This window comes from Microcebus murinus, chromosome 17 (genome assembly GCF_040939455.1).
Source record: "Microcebus murinus isolate Inina chromosome 17, M.murinus_Inina_mat1.0, whole genome shotgun sequence".
Lineage (NCBI taxonomy): Eukaryota > Metazoa > Chordata > Mammalia > Primates > Cheirogaleidae > Microcebus > Microcebus murinus.
Window position 1 is genome coordinate 58090370 of NC_134120.1, and position 19707 is coordinate 58110076.

Sequence of the window (19707 nt, forward strand, 5' to 3'; positions counted from 1 at the left end):
TTTCTATTTTTCGTAGAGACATGGTTCTCTCTCTTGCTCAGGCTGGTGTTCAAACTCCTAAGCTCAAGCCATCCTCCCGCCTTGGCCTTCCAGAGTACTAGGATTACAGGCGTGAGCCTCTTTGCCCAGCCAATAATAACCTTTTATTTGTAAATTGCTTTATAGTTCACAAAATGTTTTCAAAACTATTATTTCATATTGGCAAACTGTGACTAATTCTTTGTAAATTTATTCTATATTATCAAACAGATTGGTCTATTATTTAAATTTCTTAATATGTTAGTCTTTATTGATAGTTATGTGATAATGTTAGTAATTCTATATATAGTCTTAAATTTTTTTTTTTTTTTTTTTGAGACAGAGTCTCACTCTGTTGCCCAGGCTAGAGTGCCATGGCGTCAGCCTAGCTCACAGCAACCTCAAACTCCTGGGCTCAAGCAATCCTCCTGCCTCAGCCTCCCGAGTAGCTGGGACTACAGGCATGCGTCAACATGCCTGGCTAATTTTTTTCTATATATTTTTAGTTGGCCAATTAATTTCTTTCTATTTTTAGTAGAGATGGGGGTCTTGCTCTTGCTCAGGCTGATCTTGAACTCCTGAGCTCAAATGATCTGCCTGTCTCAGCCTCCCAGAATGCTAGGGTTTCAGGTGTGAGCCACTGCACCCAGCCTATAATCTTAAATTTTTAAGTAGAAAATTTGCTTTCTAAGCAAATTTCACTTATTAGGTTATATTTTTATTTATATTTTAAGCCCATATTAAGTAATAATTAGGCATTAACTCTGATGAAAATTTTGTAACCATGGTTTAAATCAATTTAAAACCATAGCATAAAGCTAAAGGCTTTTGTTTATTTTTTTGTATGCTAATATAAAGTTGGTGCATAAGTAATTGCGGTTTCGGACCTTGAATTTTAAATCATTATAACTAGGCTCAAACACGTCTTTATTAATCAAAATAGGAAACATTACATTGTTGCCAACAAGAAATAAGTTTGTTTATTCCTGAGGCTTTAGGATTCCACGAACTCTTGGAAAGCAATTTTTGCATCCTGCTGGTTGTGGAAACATTTTCCCTGCAAAAAATTGTCAAGATGCTTGAAGAAGTGGTAGTCGATTGGCAAGAGGTCAGGTGAATATGGCAGAGGAGGCAAAACTTCGTAGTCCAATTCCTTCAACTTTGGAAGCATTGGTTGTGTAACATGCGGTCGGGCATGTCGTGGAGAATTGGGCCCTTTCTGTTGACCAATGCCGGATGCAGATGCAGGCATTGCAGTTTTCAGGGCATCTCATCAATTTGCCAAGCATAGTTCTCTGATGTAATGGTTTTGCCAGGATTCAGAAAGCTGTAGTGGATCAGACCGGCAGCAGACCACCAAACAGTGACCATGACCTTTGTTGGTACAAGTTTGGCTTTGAGAAGTGCATTGGAGCTTCTCGGTTAACCACTGAGCTGGTTGTCGCCAGTTGTCAGATAAAATCCACTTTTCGTGGCACATCACAATCCGATCAAGAAATGGTTCGTTGTTGTTGCGTACAATAAGAAAAGACAACACTTCAAAACAATGATTTTTTGACTTTTAGTCAGCTCATGAGGCACCCATTTACTGAGCTTTTTCACCTTTCCAATTTGCTTCAGATGCCGAATGGCCATAGAATGGTCAACATTGAGTTCTTCGGCAACTTCTCTTGTAGTTGTAAGTGGATCAGCTTCGATGACTGCTCTCAATTGGTCATTATCAACTTCTGATGGCCGGCCACTGTGCTCCTCATCTTCAAGGCTCTTGTCTCCTTTGCAAAACTTCTTGAACCACCAGTGTACTGTACATTCCTTAGCAGTTCCTGGGCCAAATGCATTGTTGATGTTGTGAATTGTCCCTGCTGCTTTACAACCCATTTTGAACTTGAGTAAGAAAATCACTTGAATTTGCTTTTTGTCTAACATCATTTCCACAGTCTAAAATAAATATAAAATAAATAGCAAGTAATAAGTCATTAGCAAAAAAACATAAAGTGAGAAATGTGCATTGAAATGATGTATAACATAACCACATTTGTTTAAGAATTTATTCCAGTATCAAAGGGCAAATTTCAACAATGCTAAAACCACAATTACTTTTGCACCAACCTAATAGCTTTTAATAATTGGGCTTTGATCTGGTGACAAGAAGTGTAAACTACAACAAATACTTAGAGATCAGAAAACCTAATAGTCACATTTGAAAATAAGGTCACATGATTAGGCTCAAAAGATAATAGAAGGCCGGGCGCGGTGGCTCACGCCTGTAATCCTAGCACTCTGGGAGGCCGAGGCGGGCGGATTGCTCGAGGTCGGGAGTTCGAAACCAGCCTGAGCGAGACCCCGTCTCTACTAAAAATAGAAAGAAATTAATTGACCAACTAAAAATATATACACAAAAAATTAGCCGGGCATGGTGGTGCATGCCTGTAGTCCCAGCTACTTGGGAGGCTGAGGCAGGAGGATCGCTTGAGCCCAGGAGGAGTCTGAGGTTGCTGTGAGCTAGGCTGACGCCACGGCACTCACTCTAGCCAGGGCAACAAAAGTGAGACTCTGTCTCAAAAAAAAAAAAAAAAAAGATAATAGAAGATAATTCTCCACAGCGCTTTATATTGTCATTAAGTGACACTTATCCTTTCTTTTCCTTGGACATGGTACACATGTGGGGGTGAGGGGCAGTTGTTGTAGTCATCTGAAGAGCTTTTTCAGACACTGCCCTCTTCCCAAACAGTTGTCATTTGTGGTGATAGTGAATAATGGTCAGGTGTCAGGTATGTTAAGACAGATACAGGCTGGGAACCACTGCTTTGCAAGAAGATCAACTGGAACTCCTTAATCGATGGTATACCGTGGAAGGGACACTGGGCTATAAGTCTGCAGCCAAGTACTGTAGCTTACCACTGGTTAGTTGTGTGAATTTAGGCAGGTCATTTAACCTCTCTTTGGCTTCATCTTCCTTTTGTAAAACAAAATTATTGGATTAGATGGTCTGTAAATTCACTTTTAGAAATCATTTTCACTAATTTTTCTGATGCTTTAAATATGCAAAAAGAATCTTGCTTTCTAAAGAAGAAATATGTGAATGAAGAGTGTGATTAATGGCCAGGCGTGGTAGCTGACGCCCATAATCCTAGCACTCTGGGAGGCCAAGGCAAAAGGATTGCTTGAGCCCAGGAGTTTGAGGTTGTTGTGAACTAGGCTGATGCCACGCACACTAGCCTGGGCAACAAAGTGAGACTCTGTCTCAAAAAATAAAATAGAGGCCATTCCTGTAATGGCTGCTCCCTGGAAGGCTGCATCATGTGGAACCTCTTAGCCTAATATCCAGAGCTCCAGGAAGGGAGAAATTTCAATTCAGATAGAATTACATATACACCATTTCTTGGGAACCTTCAGCCCTCCAGATCCCAACATCATGACTTCAGTTTCAACACAGTTGCTCTTAGTCCTCATTTTACTGCTTTTGGTGCTGGCTATTGTTGAAGCATTGGAAGCTGGAGATGCAGTTGCTCTCTTCTTAGGTGTGGTTCTCAGCATTACAGGCATTTGTGCTTGCTTGGGGGTATATGCACGGAAGAGAAATGGACAGGTGTGACTTTGAAGGACCTCTTTAATCAAATGTTACCCTAAAAACCTTTGTGCTGTTGAGGCTAAACCTGAGCTTTGATGTCTCAAAGTTTCCAAGAAACAGTAAATGGGGGAGTTTCATATTCTTTGTTGTTTCCCTTAAAATGGAACAAATTGATATATAAATGAGAAAATGTGTTTTCTTTACAACAAGTAATGCACTAAAAAATGCAGCCTATAATTTGTATTTGCTGGTTAGAAGGAGGTCAAAGAAGTAAGATGGCTGAAATTTACATAAGTAATATTTCATAGTTTTAGAATTTTTAAAGCATGTGAAAAAGGAAGAGGAAGCTTTTGTCCAGAATCCTAGGAAATCACCACTGTTAAGTTAATCACCACCTCTTGAATTGTTGAGGAGTGTTTTCTCCATATTTTTATTAGATTTTTGTTTTATCTCCCAAGTTAAAATTGTATTTAGATATCACATAGCCAAAAATTGAAACGTTTATCTCTGGGTAAAAAACATTTAGAAAAATGTATTCGGTGTATTTAATATTGAAATGGAAAAAAAAGATTTAATGTAAAGAAAAACCTTTATATGAACACTGAAGTAGAAATCTAATGGAAAAATAATTTTTATATTAACTGAGTAACATCCTCAGTGTGAGAAGTGCTATATTAAATATAAACCCATTATGTTGTAAAAAAAAAAGAGTGTGATTAATTATACCTTTGTCTCAAATATGATTGTATTACATTGGTTTAACAAATTATTAGTATCATTATACATTTAAAAGACCCCTCAAGTGAGTCTTCAGCTGGATACTATTAAATTGCTGACAGTTCTTCATTATTTCAGAAAAAGGAAACTCCTGGTGAATTCTTTTGTCTTCTGTACATTCAAACTCTCAAATCTAGGACAGTAATCTCAACTGGTCTCATTGTTTTAAATATCTCTCTGTGCTGATGACGTACAACTTGCTGTCCCCAAGCTGTATGTCTTTCCTGAAATTGACTACCAGCATTCAGGCCCACTCTGATATATCAATGGGCATATCTCAAACTTAATCTGTCTAAAATGGAATTCCTGATTGCCCAGACCTATTCTTAATGTTATACATATGTGATCAAGACAGAAACCTTGGAGTCACCGTATATTCTTCATACCTAACAGTCAGTGTGTTAGCAAATGCTTTCAATTTTACTTTCAAACTATAGCTGGAAATTGCCCACTTCTCACCAGCATTCCTCCCTGCCACCCTTACTCCACTAGAGTCTATCTCAGTCAGGAGCCAGAGGCATTCATTTCTGTCATATCATGTCATGTGTCACTACCTTTGGTGGCTCCCCATCTCTCTTAATGTAAAAGTCATATTCCTTACCACAGTTGACAGGGCCCACGTTGATCTGGTGCTCCATTACTTCTCATTTCATGCTCTCTTGTTCACTTTCTTCATACACACTGGCTACCTGCTGTTGAGAATGTTCCAGGCACACTCCCTTCTCAGGGCCTTTGCACTGGCTTGGGAGTGTGCCTGGAACAGTTTCTATGTGAAACTCTCTTTCCCCAGGTAGTCACATACCCACCCTTTTACCTCCTTCCATTGTACTCCTGTATAGCAGATGTGCATCAGCCATCCCTGAACTTCACATGTTATTTTCCTCTATACCACTTGGTGCCTTCTAATGTACTATAATTTATTTATTAATCTTGTTTATTGTCTCTCTGCCTTTCTAGAATATAAGCTTCGGAGGGCAGAGACTTTTGTCTGTTGGGTTCACTGCTGTGTCACTCGCTCTGTGATTCTGAGCAAGTAACTTCATCTTCATAGTCTCCTTTCTTATCTGTAAAAATAAAGATAATAAAATGATAATAAATGGTTATATATTGTTCATAGATATTATTTGGCTAAGAACTCCTTCAGTGAGTTTATATCAAGACTGAAGAAATCACGACAGTTGCATAATCCATTTTGTAAACTACATACAGTAACATATGTATGCAGAAGTTTCTGACTCAAGAAAAGGTGCCCCTCTGCCAGGCCTTCTGGCCCAGGAGGTGGTAGCACTCCTGCCCCCACATTTAGAATGGCTTCCTTGGGGTCCTCACGCCTGTGTCTCCTCACTGCTGCTCTTCACATCTAGCTCTTGAGGCCTCCATGATGCTGATCTGCCCTTGTTCTGCTCGGGGTTATGAGGTGGGCGTGAGGCTCAGACCACTTTTGCACTGTACTTCAATTTAATCTATTGTAGCCCAATATTGGAACATCTTATAACTTTTTCTGTAAGAACAATTAATTTCTAATTTTCAGACTGCATTGAAAGGGAACTTTGGAACATTAACGCACTGAGAAGTTAGAAGGACTTTTCAGTTACTGCATAAGAAAAATATTACTGGAAGAGGCAAGATTAAAATATCCTCATGTCCCAACTAGTCCTGAAAATATATTTATTATGCATCTAAGCCTTTAAAAATTGCAAACCCCTGTTCTTATCAATATAAATTTGTTTCATGAAGACAATTTATATATGAATAGACAACAGAAAAGCATTTGTTTTGATAACCTAATATCATTGTAACATTAAACTACTCTCTATGTAGCAAAAAATAAGTTAATCCTTAAAAACATTTGTTCCTTGCTTCCCTGTTTTGACAAAGATAGTGTTGAGGTGGTGTCTGTCACTGGATTAGAACCAGATGGAACTGGCAATTGGGTGTCAGCGTTTGTCTTTGCCCTGACTCTTCTCTGACCGGGCCTTTTTATTTGTTTTTTCAGCTTGGCACAGAATGTTTTTTCAGAAATGATGAGATATAAACCACTCAGAACAGGCTAGTTTTACATAAGAGCAAGTTTTACCTAACCTCTTAGGACCTGGTGTCAAGGGAAAACAATTTATGTCTCCTGGAAATTTTTGTTCCTCTTCTATTTTGTTCATATTTGTATGTGTTTGAAGGAAGATCATAGAAAGAGCATGCCTGCTTTCTTTACTGGAAACCCCAGCAGGGCAGGCTGTCTTCAGATCTTCTCCCTCGGTACCTGAGTGGTGGCCCAGGGTCAAGGGTGTTTCCTTCTCCTTCACTGGCTGTTCCTGTCTTTAGCTCTGATGTCTTTACTGTGTGTGAATAGAGCTTTACAGTGGTCAAGTTCTTGGGCTCTGGAGGCAGACCTGGGTTTGAGTTCTGGCTCCATTGCTCACTTAGTTTCTAATTATCTTACTTAATCTCAGTTTCTTCATGTCTAAAATTGGAGAAGTGGGGAAATACATATTACCTATTTAATAGGACTATATGAAGAAAAGTTGAATAAAATAACACATGAAAATGTTTAGCACAAGACCTTGCATATAGAAGTTGAGTAGATATCAGCTGCTTTATGAAAATCTACTTCAAGCTGCATTTCTTTGATTCGATCTATCTATCTGAACAATACAGGAATAACTGCCCATAATCTCTTTTAAGTTCTGAGAACATAAGAGTGACCAAAATAGACATGGCTCTGACCACATTGAGTCCAGTGGGAAAGATGTTTGTGCCTTGAAACTTGTCAATTATTAGAAGAAAACTTTTGACTAGATATAAAGTGGGAAAAGAAATTTAAATTGAAATAGGGATAGAGTTTCAAATTGAAAGCTTAACAAAAGAACTGTGAAGTTAAAAAAAAAAAAGATTTAGGAAAATCCATGTGGTTTTCTCGACTTTTGAATAGAAGTCCTAACACAAGCTGACAGATTTGCGTGTAAGGACAATTTAGTAGGTCAGCACTAGAAATGTAAGAAAGGGAGTAGAAAGAAATAAGGTCTGTGAAGTAGATTGGAGCAAGTCCATGGAGGTTTTTTTTTTAAGAAAGTGAAACAAGGAGAGCAATTGTGAACTGGAAAGTGAAGTCAGTAATTTTCCAGTACAGAAGCTACAACCTCTGGTGGCAGAATCAGAATTTAACAACTGGTTGAGAAAGAAACAGGATTTGGTTTAGGAAATATTAACCTCCATTATTTAAACATGTGATAATCATATTCATATTTTGGCAGCCTGTTTAATATCATTAAAAATATGTGAAAGTATATTAATAACTAGAAGTAGTTCATTTTATATATTGTAAGACTATAGTGAATAGATTATAATTGACCTGGAAAAATTTATATTTAACCTGGAAAAATTTTAATGTAAATGTTTTTACCTAATTTTTTTTCTTTATTAAAATTATGTAATTTTAGAAAAAACTACCCATCAATTGATGAGTAGATGAATAAAATATTATATATTCATACAATGGAATATCATTTGGCAATATAACGATATGAGAGCTGAGCATGGTAGCTGGTAGCTCACTCCTGTAATCCCAGTACTTTGGAAGGTGGAGGGAGGAGGGTTGCTTGAGGCCAGGAGTTTGAGACCACCTTGGGCAACACAGCGAGACCCTTTCTCTACAAAAAATGAAAAAATTAGTAGTACATGGAAAACGCCTGTAGTCCCAGCTACTTAGGAGGCTGAGGCAGGGGGATCGCTTGAGCCCAGGAATTTGAGGCTGCAGTGAAGTATGATCACACCACTGTACTCCAGCTTGGGCAACAGAATGAGATTCTGTATCAAAATTTAAAAAAAAAGAGAGAGATGAAGTACTGATACATGCTACAAAATGAATGAAGCATGTCGTGAAACATTCTAAGTGATAGAAGCCATTCACAAAAGATCACATATTGTATCCTTCCATTTATATAACATGTCCAGAATATGTAAATCTATAGAGACAGTAGCTTAGTGGGGGGAAGGAGCGAGGAGTGGCTGCTCATAGGATGAGGTTTCTTTTGGGGTGATGAAATGGTCTAAAATTAATTGTGGTCATGTTTGCACAACTCTCATTACATTAAAAACCATTGAGTTGTGCAGTTAGCATTAATTGGTGATTATATCGTAAGAAACTTGTTAAAATTTTTTTTAATTAAGCAGTTTGAAAGAATTCTTAACTTCAGACAGTGTAAGGGGTAAAATATATCTTTACATTGAGCTCTGTTCTTCCTGCAGTTGTTAGAGCAGTAGTTCTCAGGTCACTTAAGGAGTTGTTAAAATTTAGAGTCTCAGATCATGCCCCATGGTTTCTAATTCAGCAGGCCTGGGAAGGGGATTGGGACTTATTTTTATGGGCATCCTTATGAATCAGCTGTTATCTGTTTCAAAAATTGAGACTGCTGTAGAAGACATTTCTCTTAGGATAATACTGCCCTGGGCCAGTCAACCCAGCCTTTACTTTCATTCTCTTGCTTTGGCTACCTTATCAGTGCTAAGGTATATATTCAGCAGTTTACTTAGAGTTTAAAATTATATTAGAACTACTCTAACATTGTCTTATTACACACCAGGCAGCTGAAGCCAGAGGGGATAAGTTTTTGTCTTAAGTGTCTCATGGTGGAATTGGAACCCAGATTTAGTTCTCCTTGTGCCCAATCCAGTATTCTTTCTACTTCATCATACCATCTCTCAGAATTTTATTGCATGCGATAATCTCTTACCACTTAATCTCCACAGGCTTAGGTGCTACCCAATTTTTAGTGGCTCTACCTATTTGTTGGCTGTGTGACTTTGAGCAAATTAGTTAACCTCTCTGTGCTTCAGTTTCTTAATCAGAAGGAAATGGGGTAAGAATAATATCTACTAGATATACTTATCATGAGGATTTATAATAACATACAGGTGAAGTGCTTGGCATAGTTGTTGGCATGTTGTACATGCTCAGTAAATGTTAATTGTTGTTTTTTGTTTGTTTGTTTGTTTGTTTTTTCGAGACAGGGTCTCCCTGTGTTGCCTGGGCTAGAATGTATGGCCATCATCATAGCCCACTGTAGCCTTAAACTCCTGGGCTTGAGTGATCTTCCTTACTCAGCCTCCTTAGTAGCTGGGTGTATAGGGTAATTTTTAAATTTTTTTGTAGAGATAGGGTCTTGCCCTTGCTCAGGCTGGTCTTGAATGCTTGGCCTCAAGTGATTCTCCAGCCTTGACCTCCCAGAGTGCTAGGATTACAGGTGTGAGCTACATACCGTGCCCAGTCATTATTTCTAATAATAGCTATTTCAGATATTTGCTTTCTTTAAGAGTCTAGAGTCATGAAATATTTTTAAAAGGATAGTTAAACAAAATACATGTTTTCTCAACATATCTACATTCTAATTTTCCTGTAGGGGTTCAGGAGGTAAATTTAGAGCAGTGATTATCAAATATATTCAGATGATGGAGCTACCATGTTTGTTTTGGAACCTGTGATAAACGGTCTTATAAACTAGAAACGATTTTACTAGCAGAGAGTGACTTTATTGGATTTATATAATATGAATTCACTATAAGCATACCCATCCATAAAAAAGCTATAGAAGTAAGCCCAATCAACTCCTTGTAAATAGATATTATTTTAAATTTACATATTATCAATTTGTTTCATCATCTGCCAGTAAAATTGTAGTAGATGCCAGGTATTTTCAGATTTAGTCAGGATAGAGTAAAAATAGTATGACTTTTTACTTTTTAAATTTTCATCTTTTAATCTTGGTTATATTATTTAACCTTTTTGTGCCTTGGTTTTCCTGTTTCAAAAATGGATGTTATACTTTGGACAGTGTGGAGCCTTAATTAATGGTTACTAATCAGATGCTTTAAGCAACTTAGATGAAAGTCACTTTAGTTCAAAGTACTATAGTAATATATTTAATGTTTTAAATAATTAGCTTGAGAACTTTCTGTGGAAATGACTAACATAGGATTATTGACTTAAATGTCATGCTTACTTTGTGCTCTTCTGATGACATAGGATATGATTGTGCCCTTTTCATGGGGATTCCCAGTCCCACCTGTGGAATTCTCAAGTCCTTTTCTTTATTACTTGGCTTGGAAACTCAGTAAAGTATTTGTTTACTTTGTAGTTCAGTGGGCACAAGCCACATGCAGGGCATTTTGCTAGGAACAGAAGGTAGCCCTAAGGACACACAGTCTCCACCCTTGAGGATAAATAGAAGAATCATGTGGAAATAAGAAAAGTGAAGTTTTTTTCTGCAGAGGGTGTATCCATTATCCTTGTTGTGTTCTCCAGCTTTATCATGGTAAGAAAAATTATACCATCGTATGCATTTCATTTGGGTCCCCTGAGTTTTTTATTTGGTAATTGACATGTCTACAGCAGTGCTGCCATGTCGGGTAGTTGTAGATGTGCTGCTCACACTGCCCTTTTTTTTCTAATTAAAATGAGTCTGTGGGTAAAGTAGAAGTAAAAATACAGCTCAGTCACTGCCTTGCTTTGTGGTAGATGTCACTGTGACTCCCGCCTTGGCAGCAGGCGCTTTGGCCTACAGCGTAGTCTCCAGTAGTCTGGGATCGTGTGCCCCACATCAGGAATGACTCTACCGCTTTCTCTCTGAGTGAAGAAAGCATTTCTACACGTGACTGAGAGATATTAGAAAATTCTTCAGTGTAGTGTATTTCATTTTTTAAAAAGTAGTGATGCATTTTAGCAAGAGAAGGACATGATAAAATTTGCATTTTTAAAGAGACCACATTCCCAACCCCCCCATCTCCCTCCTTCACTCTGAGCTGTGTTTTTTCACTCAAGAAAATAGAAGGAACCTGAAGAAAACTTCCACATTCTCCCACCACCCAATCCACTACTCACATCTGTACCAAATACCTTCTCAAGGAGATACAGAAATAACTAGCTTCTGTTTCTTGCCTGTACCACTACTCCACTCCTCATTTCACAGTTTCATCAAGACCCAATCTATCAGAGCTTCTCTTGTCAAGGCCATCAATTGAGATAGGAAGAAAATCAGAAGAATGTGGAATCAAGGAAGTATTTCAAAACTAGGACAAGGTCAACTGTGTCAAATGCTGGTGACAAGTGCTTTCAAAGGCTTAATGACTCACATCCAGGGCTCCAAACAGAATGGCAGTGTGAAATACAGCAGTAACGAGATTAATCAAGATGGCGGATGAGAAACACCACCAGACAGAGTGACTCTGCAGAAAAGACAGATTCTAGGAGAAATCAGAAGAAAGAAGCAGACAGATGAGCATACATTGGAGGAGGGTGAGAAGGAGGGTACCTGAGACGACAGGAAACTCCACGGGAGGAGGTTGCAGAAGAGAACTGGAAGCAGAGACCTCCATAGCAGCCTGGAGACCAGTGGCAAGGGGAGGTGGAGCAGTTAACTTTCCCTTCCCCTGCATCTCGAACTGCTGGTGGGCTCCCCAGTGGTTGGAGAGACCTGCGGACACCAGCCTAGAGACGGCCGCCGCCAGCGAGCAGTAAGCCTGTAGTGGACGCAGCACCAGGCTCCCAACTCCTGAAGGGCACTTCCCTGTGCACAGACCCGAGCCACGCTGCAGGCGCCATATTGCCTCCTTCTCCCCTCCCCCGTCCCTATCCGTGGCTGCCGAGAGAGACAATATAGTCACCAGCCGGAGGCACCTCTAGGGAACGAGACCTTCCCTTTTGGGGTCCTACACCTAAGTTAGGGGAACTCAGATGGTGAACTCCCTACCCACCAGCCCTTCCAGGTGCTGCTGGCCCGGTGATCCCAGGAGAACGGGGCAGACCCTGAGGCTGAGAGACATCAACCCAGCTTGGACTCTCTGTGGGTGAATTGGGACTGGCACTCCTCTCCCTAGTGGGGTTAGGGATTGAACTCTGGGACCCAGAGGTCAGACCTACAGACCAGAACCCATGCACCCAGGTCTCGCATTGCCCAGAGCACAGAAGGGATATACGTGAACAGCCATCTGAGGTGTGTGTGCCTTCAGGGGCAGATCAGCATCTTTGAGGGCAACCCTCCTCCCACAGGGGGGTCGTGCACCCAGCCCAGGCAGCAATCCTATGCGGGGAACCTCCCGGCCAGTGTCACAGCCGGGGAGGCCTGGTGGCATGAGGTCTGCCCTGCTGGCAGAGGCCCAGGAGTAGCTGCAGAGTTGGGGACGGTGGAAAGAAGCGAGGCCCGCTCCAGACTGCAGGTCTCAGACAGCCCCACCCCCACACAGACTTTCTGACTGAGTGGGGCCATTCCAGCCCCTTCCTGGCAGCTTTACCAGAAGCAGAGAACAGAACTTTGACCCCTGCTGACAGCATTGGTGGTGCCTGAGAGCAGGCTGACCCAACCCAGCTCTGTCCAGACTCTCTCCTAGACCAGCCCTCACCGAGGGGGAGAAAAGGACACACCTGGAAGTCCCAGGGCCCCACCAACCACCTGAGGCACTAGAGTGCCTCTCTAGAGGAACAAGAGCTGGTTACAGGACACAAAAACAACAGTGTAGCCTGTTTCTCTATGCAAGCACCACCTACTGACAGGGAGGACCTTCTCCACACCCTTTTCATGGCACCTACTGACTCATCCATCATACAGGGTGAAGTCGAATCTCACCCACAAACACCACCTACTGGCTGAGAGACTAAACAAGGTGTGTCAATACCCAAAAGAAAACCTAAAGGAAAAAAGCAATAACTGATCCAGATGGGAAGAAATCAGTGAAGGAACTCCGGAAATATGAAGAACCAAATGGAAACCACACCCCCAAAGAGGAGCACCAGCCCCTCAGAAACAGACACCAACCAAAATTAGGCAACCAAAATGACAAAAGAGGAATTTTGAATGGAGATCATAAGAAAATTCAACAACCTTCAAGAACAACTGGATAACCAACACAAAGAAAACACAAGAGACTCCAGGACCTAGAACAAAAATTCACTAAAGAAATCGATACAATGAAGAAAAGTTTAACCCAACTCCTGGAAATGAAGAATCAATTCAGGAAACTACAAAACACAGTGGAAAGCTTCAAGAACAGGGTAGATTAAACAGAAGAAAGAATCTCAGAGATTGAAGATAACACCTTCCAATTAAATAAATGAGTCACAGAAATAGATCAGAGAAACAAGAGAAAAGGGCAAAGCCTACAAGAGATGTGGGATTATGTGAAGAAACCTAATGTGAGGGTCATAAGGTTGCCAGAGGGGGAGGAAGAAAACACTCAAGGGTTGGACAAGCTATTTGAAGATATAAGAGAGGAAAACTTCCCAGACTCTGCTAAAAATTTCAATATACAAGTTCAAGAAGCTCAGAGGACCCCTGGGAGATTCAATGCAAACAGGAAGATGTCACGACATGCAGTCATCAGACTGACCAAAATATCAACTAAAGAGGCCCTTCTCAGAGCTGTAAGACGGAAGAAGCAAGTAACATACAAGGGAAAGCCAATAACACCAGACTTCTCCACTGAGACTTTACAAGCAAGGAGAGACTGGGGCCCCATTCTCACTCTTCTGAAACATAACAATGCCCAGCCTAGAATCTTATTCCCTGCAAAACTAAGCTTCGTATATGAAGGAGAAATCAAGACATTCTCAGATAAGCAAAGACTGAGGGAATTCACCAAGACAAGACCAGCCCTTCAAGAAGTACTCAAAACAGTGTTACCCACGGATCAGCACGATAAACACTCACAAATGTAAATCTACTCAAAGCTAAAGATCAAAGCCCAGATACTAAAATGACTCAAGAGAGAAAACTAAGCAACAAAGTTCAACCCAACATAATGAATAGAAATTTGCCCCATCTATCAGTTATCTCAATAAATGTGAATGGCTTGAACGCCCCACTCAAGAGACATAGGCTAGCTGAATGGATAAAAAAACACAAGCCAAGTATCTGCTGCCTTCAGGAAACACATCTAACCTGCGAGGATGCAGTTAGACTGAAGGTAAAGGGGTGGAGAACAATATTTCAAGCAAACAGAAGCCAAAAGAAAGCAGGCATGGCGGTGCTGATTACAGATAACTTAGTTTTTAATTTTTTTATTTTTTATATAATTTTTTTATTTTAGCGTATTATGGGGGCACAAGTGTTAAGGTTACATATATTGCCCATGCCCCTCTCCCCCCTCAAGTAAGAGCTTCAAGCGTGTCCATCCCCCAAACGTTGTAAATCTTACTCGTTGTGGTTGTATGTACCCATCCCCTCCTCCTGCCTCCTACCCTCTTGACACCCAATAAATGTTACTCCTATATGTCCACTTAGGTGTTGATCTGTTAATACCAATTTGCAGGTGAGTACATGTGGTGCTTGTTTTTCCATTCTTGAGATACTTCACTTAGTAGAATGGGTTCCAGCTGTATCCAGGAATATACAAGAGGTGCTATATCACCATTGTTTCTTAAAGCTGAGTAGTACTCCATGGTATACACATACTACATTTTATTTATCCAGTCATGAATTGATGGGCACTTGGGTTGTTTCCACAGCTTTGCAATTGTGAATTGTGCTGCTATACACATTTGAGTGCAGGTGTCTTTTTCATAAAGTGACTTTTCATCTTTTGGGTAGATGCCCAGCAATGGGATCTGTTTCTGTTCAGGTCCTTTGCCCATTTTTTGACAGATAACTTAGTTTTTCAATCAACAAAAGTAATAAAGACAAAGAAGGTCACTATATAATGGTGAAGGGCACAGTTTAACAAGAAGAAATAACCATTCTAAATATATATGCACCCAACCTTGGTGCCCCTAGAGTCATAAATCAAACTCTACTTGATCTAAACAAATGGATAAGCAACAACACCATAATAGTTGGAGACTTTAACACCCCACTGACAGTACAGGACAGATCCTCCAAACAGAAAATCAACAAAGAAATAATGGACTTAAACAGAATTCTAGAACAAATGGGCCTGACTGACATTTACAGGACATTCTACCCCAAAACCAATGAATATGCATTCTTCTCATCAGCTCATGGGTGATTCTCTAAGATTGACCATATCCTAGGACACAAAGCACGTCCGTCTCAAAGAATTTTAAAAAATAGAAATTATACCATGTATCTTTTCAGACCACAATGGAATAAATGTAGAAATCGATCCTAACAGGAGTCCTCATTTCTACACAAAGTCATGGAAACTAAACCCTTCTGCTGAATCATCACTTCATAAATGAGGAAATCAAGATGGAAATCAAAAGATTCTTTGAACTAAATGACAAAGGTGACACAAGTTACCAAAACCTGTGCGACACAGCTTAAGCAGTCTTGAGAGGAAAGTTTATTTCCATAAATGCCTATATCCAAAAGTCGAAAAGATCACAAATAGACAACCTAATGAATTGTCTCAAAGAGCTGGAAAAAGAAGAACAGACTGACCCCAAACCCAGCAGAAGAAGTGAAATCATTAAGATCAAATCAGAACTAAATGAAATTGACAACAGGGAAACCATATGGAAGATTAATAAAACAAAAAGTTGGTTCTTTGAAAAATAAACAAAATTGACACATCTTTGGCTAGATTAATGAAAAGCAGAAAAGAAAAATCTCTAATAAACTCCATCAGGAACAATAAGGGAGAAATTACAACTGATGCCACAGAGATACAAAATATAATTTATGAATACTACAAAAACACAAACTGGAAAATGTGAAGGAAATGGACAATTTCTTAGAAACACACAGCCTCCCTAAGCTCAACCAGGAAGAAACAGAATTCCTGAACAGACCAATATCAAGTACTGAAATTGAAACAGCAATAAAAAACCTTCCTAAAAAGAAAAGTCCTGGGCCAGACAGTTTCACACCCGAATTTTACCACACCTACAAAGAAGAACTGGTGTGCCTATCCTGCAGAAATTATTCCACAACATGGAGAAGGATAGAATCCTTCCCAACATATTTTATGAAGCAAACATAACCCTGATACCCAAACCAGGAAAGGATGCCACAAAAAAAGAAAACTACAGACCAATATCCCTTATGAATATAGATTTAAAAATTCTCAGCAAAATCTTAGCCAATCGAATCCAGGAGCTGGCCAAGAAAATAATCCATCACAACCAAGTGGGCTTCATCCCAGGGATGCAGGGATGGTTAGACATACTCAAATCTATAAATGTAATTCACCACATAAACAGAAGCAAAAACAAAGACCATATGATCCTCTCAATAGATGCAGAAAAAGCATTTGACAAAATTCAACACCCCTTTATGATAAGAATGCTCAACAAAATAGGCATAGACGGGGCTTACCTAAAAATGATACAAGCCATGTATGACAAACCCACAGCCAACATCATACTGAATTGGGAAAAATTGAAAGCATTCCCACTTAGAACTGGAACAAGGTTGCGCATATCTCCACTTCTGTTCAACATAGTGCTGGAAGTCCTCGGTACGGCAATCGGACAAGAGAGTGGAATTAAGGGCGTCCAAATGGGAGCAGAAGAGATCAAAGAGAGCAGAAGAGATCTCACTCTTTGCTGATGACGTGAAATTATACTTAGAAAACCCCAAGGATTCAACCATGAGACTCCTTAAACTAATAAGTGAATTAGGTAACGTCTCAGGACACAAAATCAATACACAGAAATCAGAGGCATTCATATATGCCAACAACAGTCAAAGTGAGAACCAAATCAAAGACTCAGTTCCCTTCAAAATAGCAACAAAGAAAATAAAGTACCTGGGAATATATTTAACTAAGGAGGTAAAAGACCTCTACAGGGAGAACTATGAAACACCAAAGAAGGAAGTAGCAGACGATGTAAACAGATGGAAGAATGTACCATGCTCATGGGTCGGCAGAATCAACATTGTTAAAATGTCTATACTACCCAAAGTGACCTACAGAGTCAGTGCAATCCCTATTTAAATACTATCTTCATTTTTCACAGATATAGAAAAAATAGTTTTACACTTTATATGGAACCAGAGAAGACTCCGTAGAACAAAATCAATCCTAGGCAATAAAAACAAAATAGGAGGTATCAATTTACCAGACTTCAAACTCTACTACAAGGCTGTAGTCATTAAAACAGCTTGGGACTGGCACAAGAATAGGGACATTGACCAGTGGAACAGAACAGAGAACCCAGATATAAAACCATCCTCATATAGCCAACTATTCTTCGACAAAGCAAACAAAAACATACACTGGGGAAAAGAATCCTTATTCAGTAAATGATGCTGGGAAAACTGGATAGCCACATGTAGAAGACTGAAACAAGACCCACATCTTTCACCTCTCACAAAAATCAACTCACACTGGGTAACAGACTTGAACCTTAGGTGTGAAACTATTAGAATTCTAGAGGAAAATGTTGGAAATACACGTCTAGACATTGGCCTAGGCAAAGATTTATGAAGAAGTCCCCAAAGGCAATCACAACAGCAACAAAAATAAACAAATGGGACCTGATCAAATTGAAAGGCTTCTGCACAGCCAAAGAAACTGTCAAGAGAGCAAACAGACAACCCACAGAATGGGAGAAAATTTTTGCGAGCTACACATGTGATAAAGGGCTGATAACTAGAATCTATTTAGAACTCAGGAAAACAAGCAAGAAAAAAATCAAACAACCCTATCAAAAAATGGGCAAAGGACATGAACAGAAACTTCTCAAAAGAAGACAGATTAAAGGCCAACAAACATATGAAAAAATGTTCAACATCTCTAATCATTAGGGAAATGCAAATCAAAACCACAATGAGATATCACTTAACTCCAGTTAGAATGGCCTTTTTTAATTTTATTTTTCCTTTTTATTTCGGCATATTATGGGGGTACAGATTTTAAGGTTTCAATAAATGCCCTTTCCCTCCCTCCCCCACAAGTCTGAGTCTCCAGCATGACCATCCCCCAGATTGTGCACATCTCACTCATTATGTATGTATATACCCGCCCCCCTCCCCCCTCCCACCTGCCCAATAGCCTATTACTGTAATACCTATGTGTCCACTTAGGTGCTGCTCAGTTAATACCAATTTGCTGGGTGAGTATATGTGGTGCTTGTTTTTCCATTCTTGGGATACTTCACTTAGTATGGGTTCCAGCTCTAACCAGGAAAATATAAGATGTGCTATATCACCATTGTTTCTTAGAGCTTTCCTGGTTTTGGTATCAGAGTAATATTCGCTTCATAAAAGGTATCGGGGAGGTTTCCGTTCTTCCCGATGTTGTGGAATAGTTTCTGCAAGATAGGTACTAGTTCTTCTTTGTAAATGTGGTAAAATTCGGGTGTGAAACCATCTGGACCAGGACTTTTCTTTTTAGGGAGATTTTTAATTGCTGTTTCTATTTCAGCTCTTGAGATTGGTCTGTTCAGGGAATCTGTTTCTTCCTGGTTGAGCCTAGGGAGGCTGTGTGTTTCTAGAAATTTGTCCATTTCCTCCACATTTTCCAGTTTGGGTACATAAAGATTGTAGTATTCATAAATTATATCTTGTATCTCTTTGGGATCAGTTGTGATATCTCCTTTTTTGTTCCTGATGGAGCTTATTAGAGATTTTTCTTTTCTGCTTTTTGTTAGCTTAGCCAATGGCGTGTCAATTTTGTTTATTTTTCAAAGAACCAACTTTTTGTTTTATTAATCTCCTGAATAGTTTCCCTGTTTTCAATTTCGTTTAGTTCTGATTTGATCTTGTTGATTTCACTTCTTCTGCTGGGTTTGGGGCTAGTCTGTTCTTTTTCCAGCTCTTTGAGTCGGTAGAACGGCCTTTATCAAAAAATCCCCAAAGAACAAATGCTGGCGTGGATGTGGAGAGATAGGAACACTCCTACACTGCTGGTAGGACTGCAAACCTAGTTCAGGCTCTGTGGAAAGCAATATGGAGATACCTCAAAGCAATACAAGTAGATCTACCATTTGATCCGGCAATTCCACTACTGGGCATCTACCCAAAAGATCACAAGTCACTTTATGAAAAACATACCTGCACTCGAATGTGTATAGCAGCACAATTAATAATTGCAAAGCTGTGGACACAACCCAAGTGCCCATCAATACATGAGTGGATTAATAAAATGTGGTATATGTATACCATAGTGTACTATTCAGCTTTAAGAAACAAAGTGATATGGCACCTCTTGTATATTCCTGGGTAGAGCAGGAACCCATTCTACTAAGTGAACTATCTCAAGAATGGAAAAACAAGCACCAAATGTGCTTGCCAGGAAATTGGTATTAACAGATCAACACCTAAGTGGACATATACGAGTAACATTTATTGGGTGTCTGGGGGGTGGGAGGGGGGAGGAGGGGATGGGTATATAAAACCACAATAAGTAAGAGGTGCAACGTTTAGGGGATGGACATGCTTGAAGCTCTTACTCCG

The 19707-nt window shown here is 39.7% G+C and overlaps 2 protein-coding genes across 3 annotated transcripts in view; both read left to right on the forward strand.

Moving 5' to 3' along the window:
- The window catches only part of LOC142861589 (small integral membrane protein 30-like), a 32716-nt gene extending 14477 nt beyond the window's left edge, over positions 1-18239 (forward strand). Inside the window, exon 1 of the mRNA XM_075993702.1 lies at positions 1-18239. This exon is cut by the window's left edge and continues 14477 nt beyond it. Coding sequence (XP_075849817.1) covers positions 3434-3613 — 180 coding nt within the window. The 5' untranslated portion in view covers positions 1-3433 and the 3' untranslated portion in view covers positions 3614-18239.
- The window catches only part of SPIRE1 (spire type actin nucleation factor 1), a 182625-nt gene that overhangs the window by 45625 nt on the left and 117293 nt on the right, over positions 1-19707 (forward strand). The window lies entirely within an intron of this gene.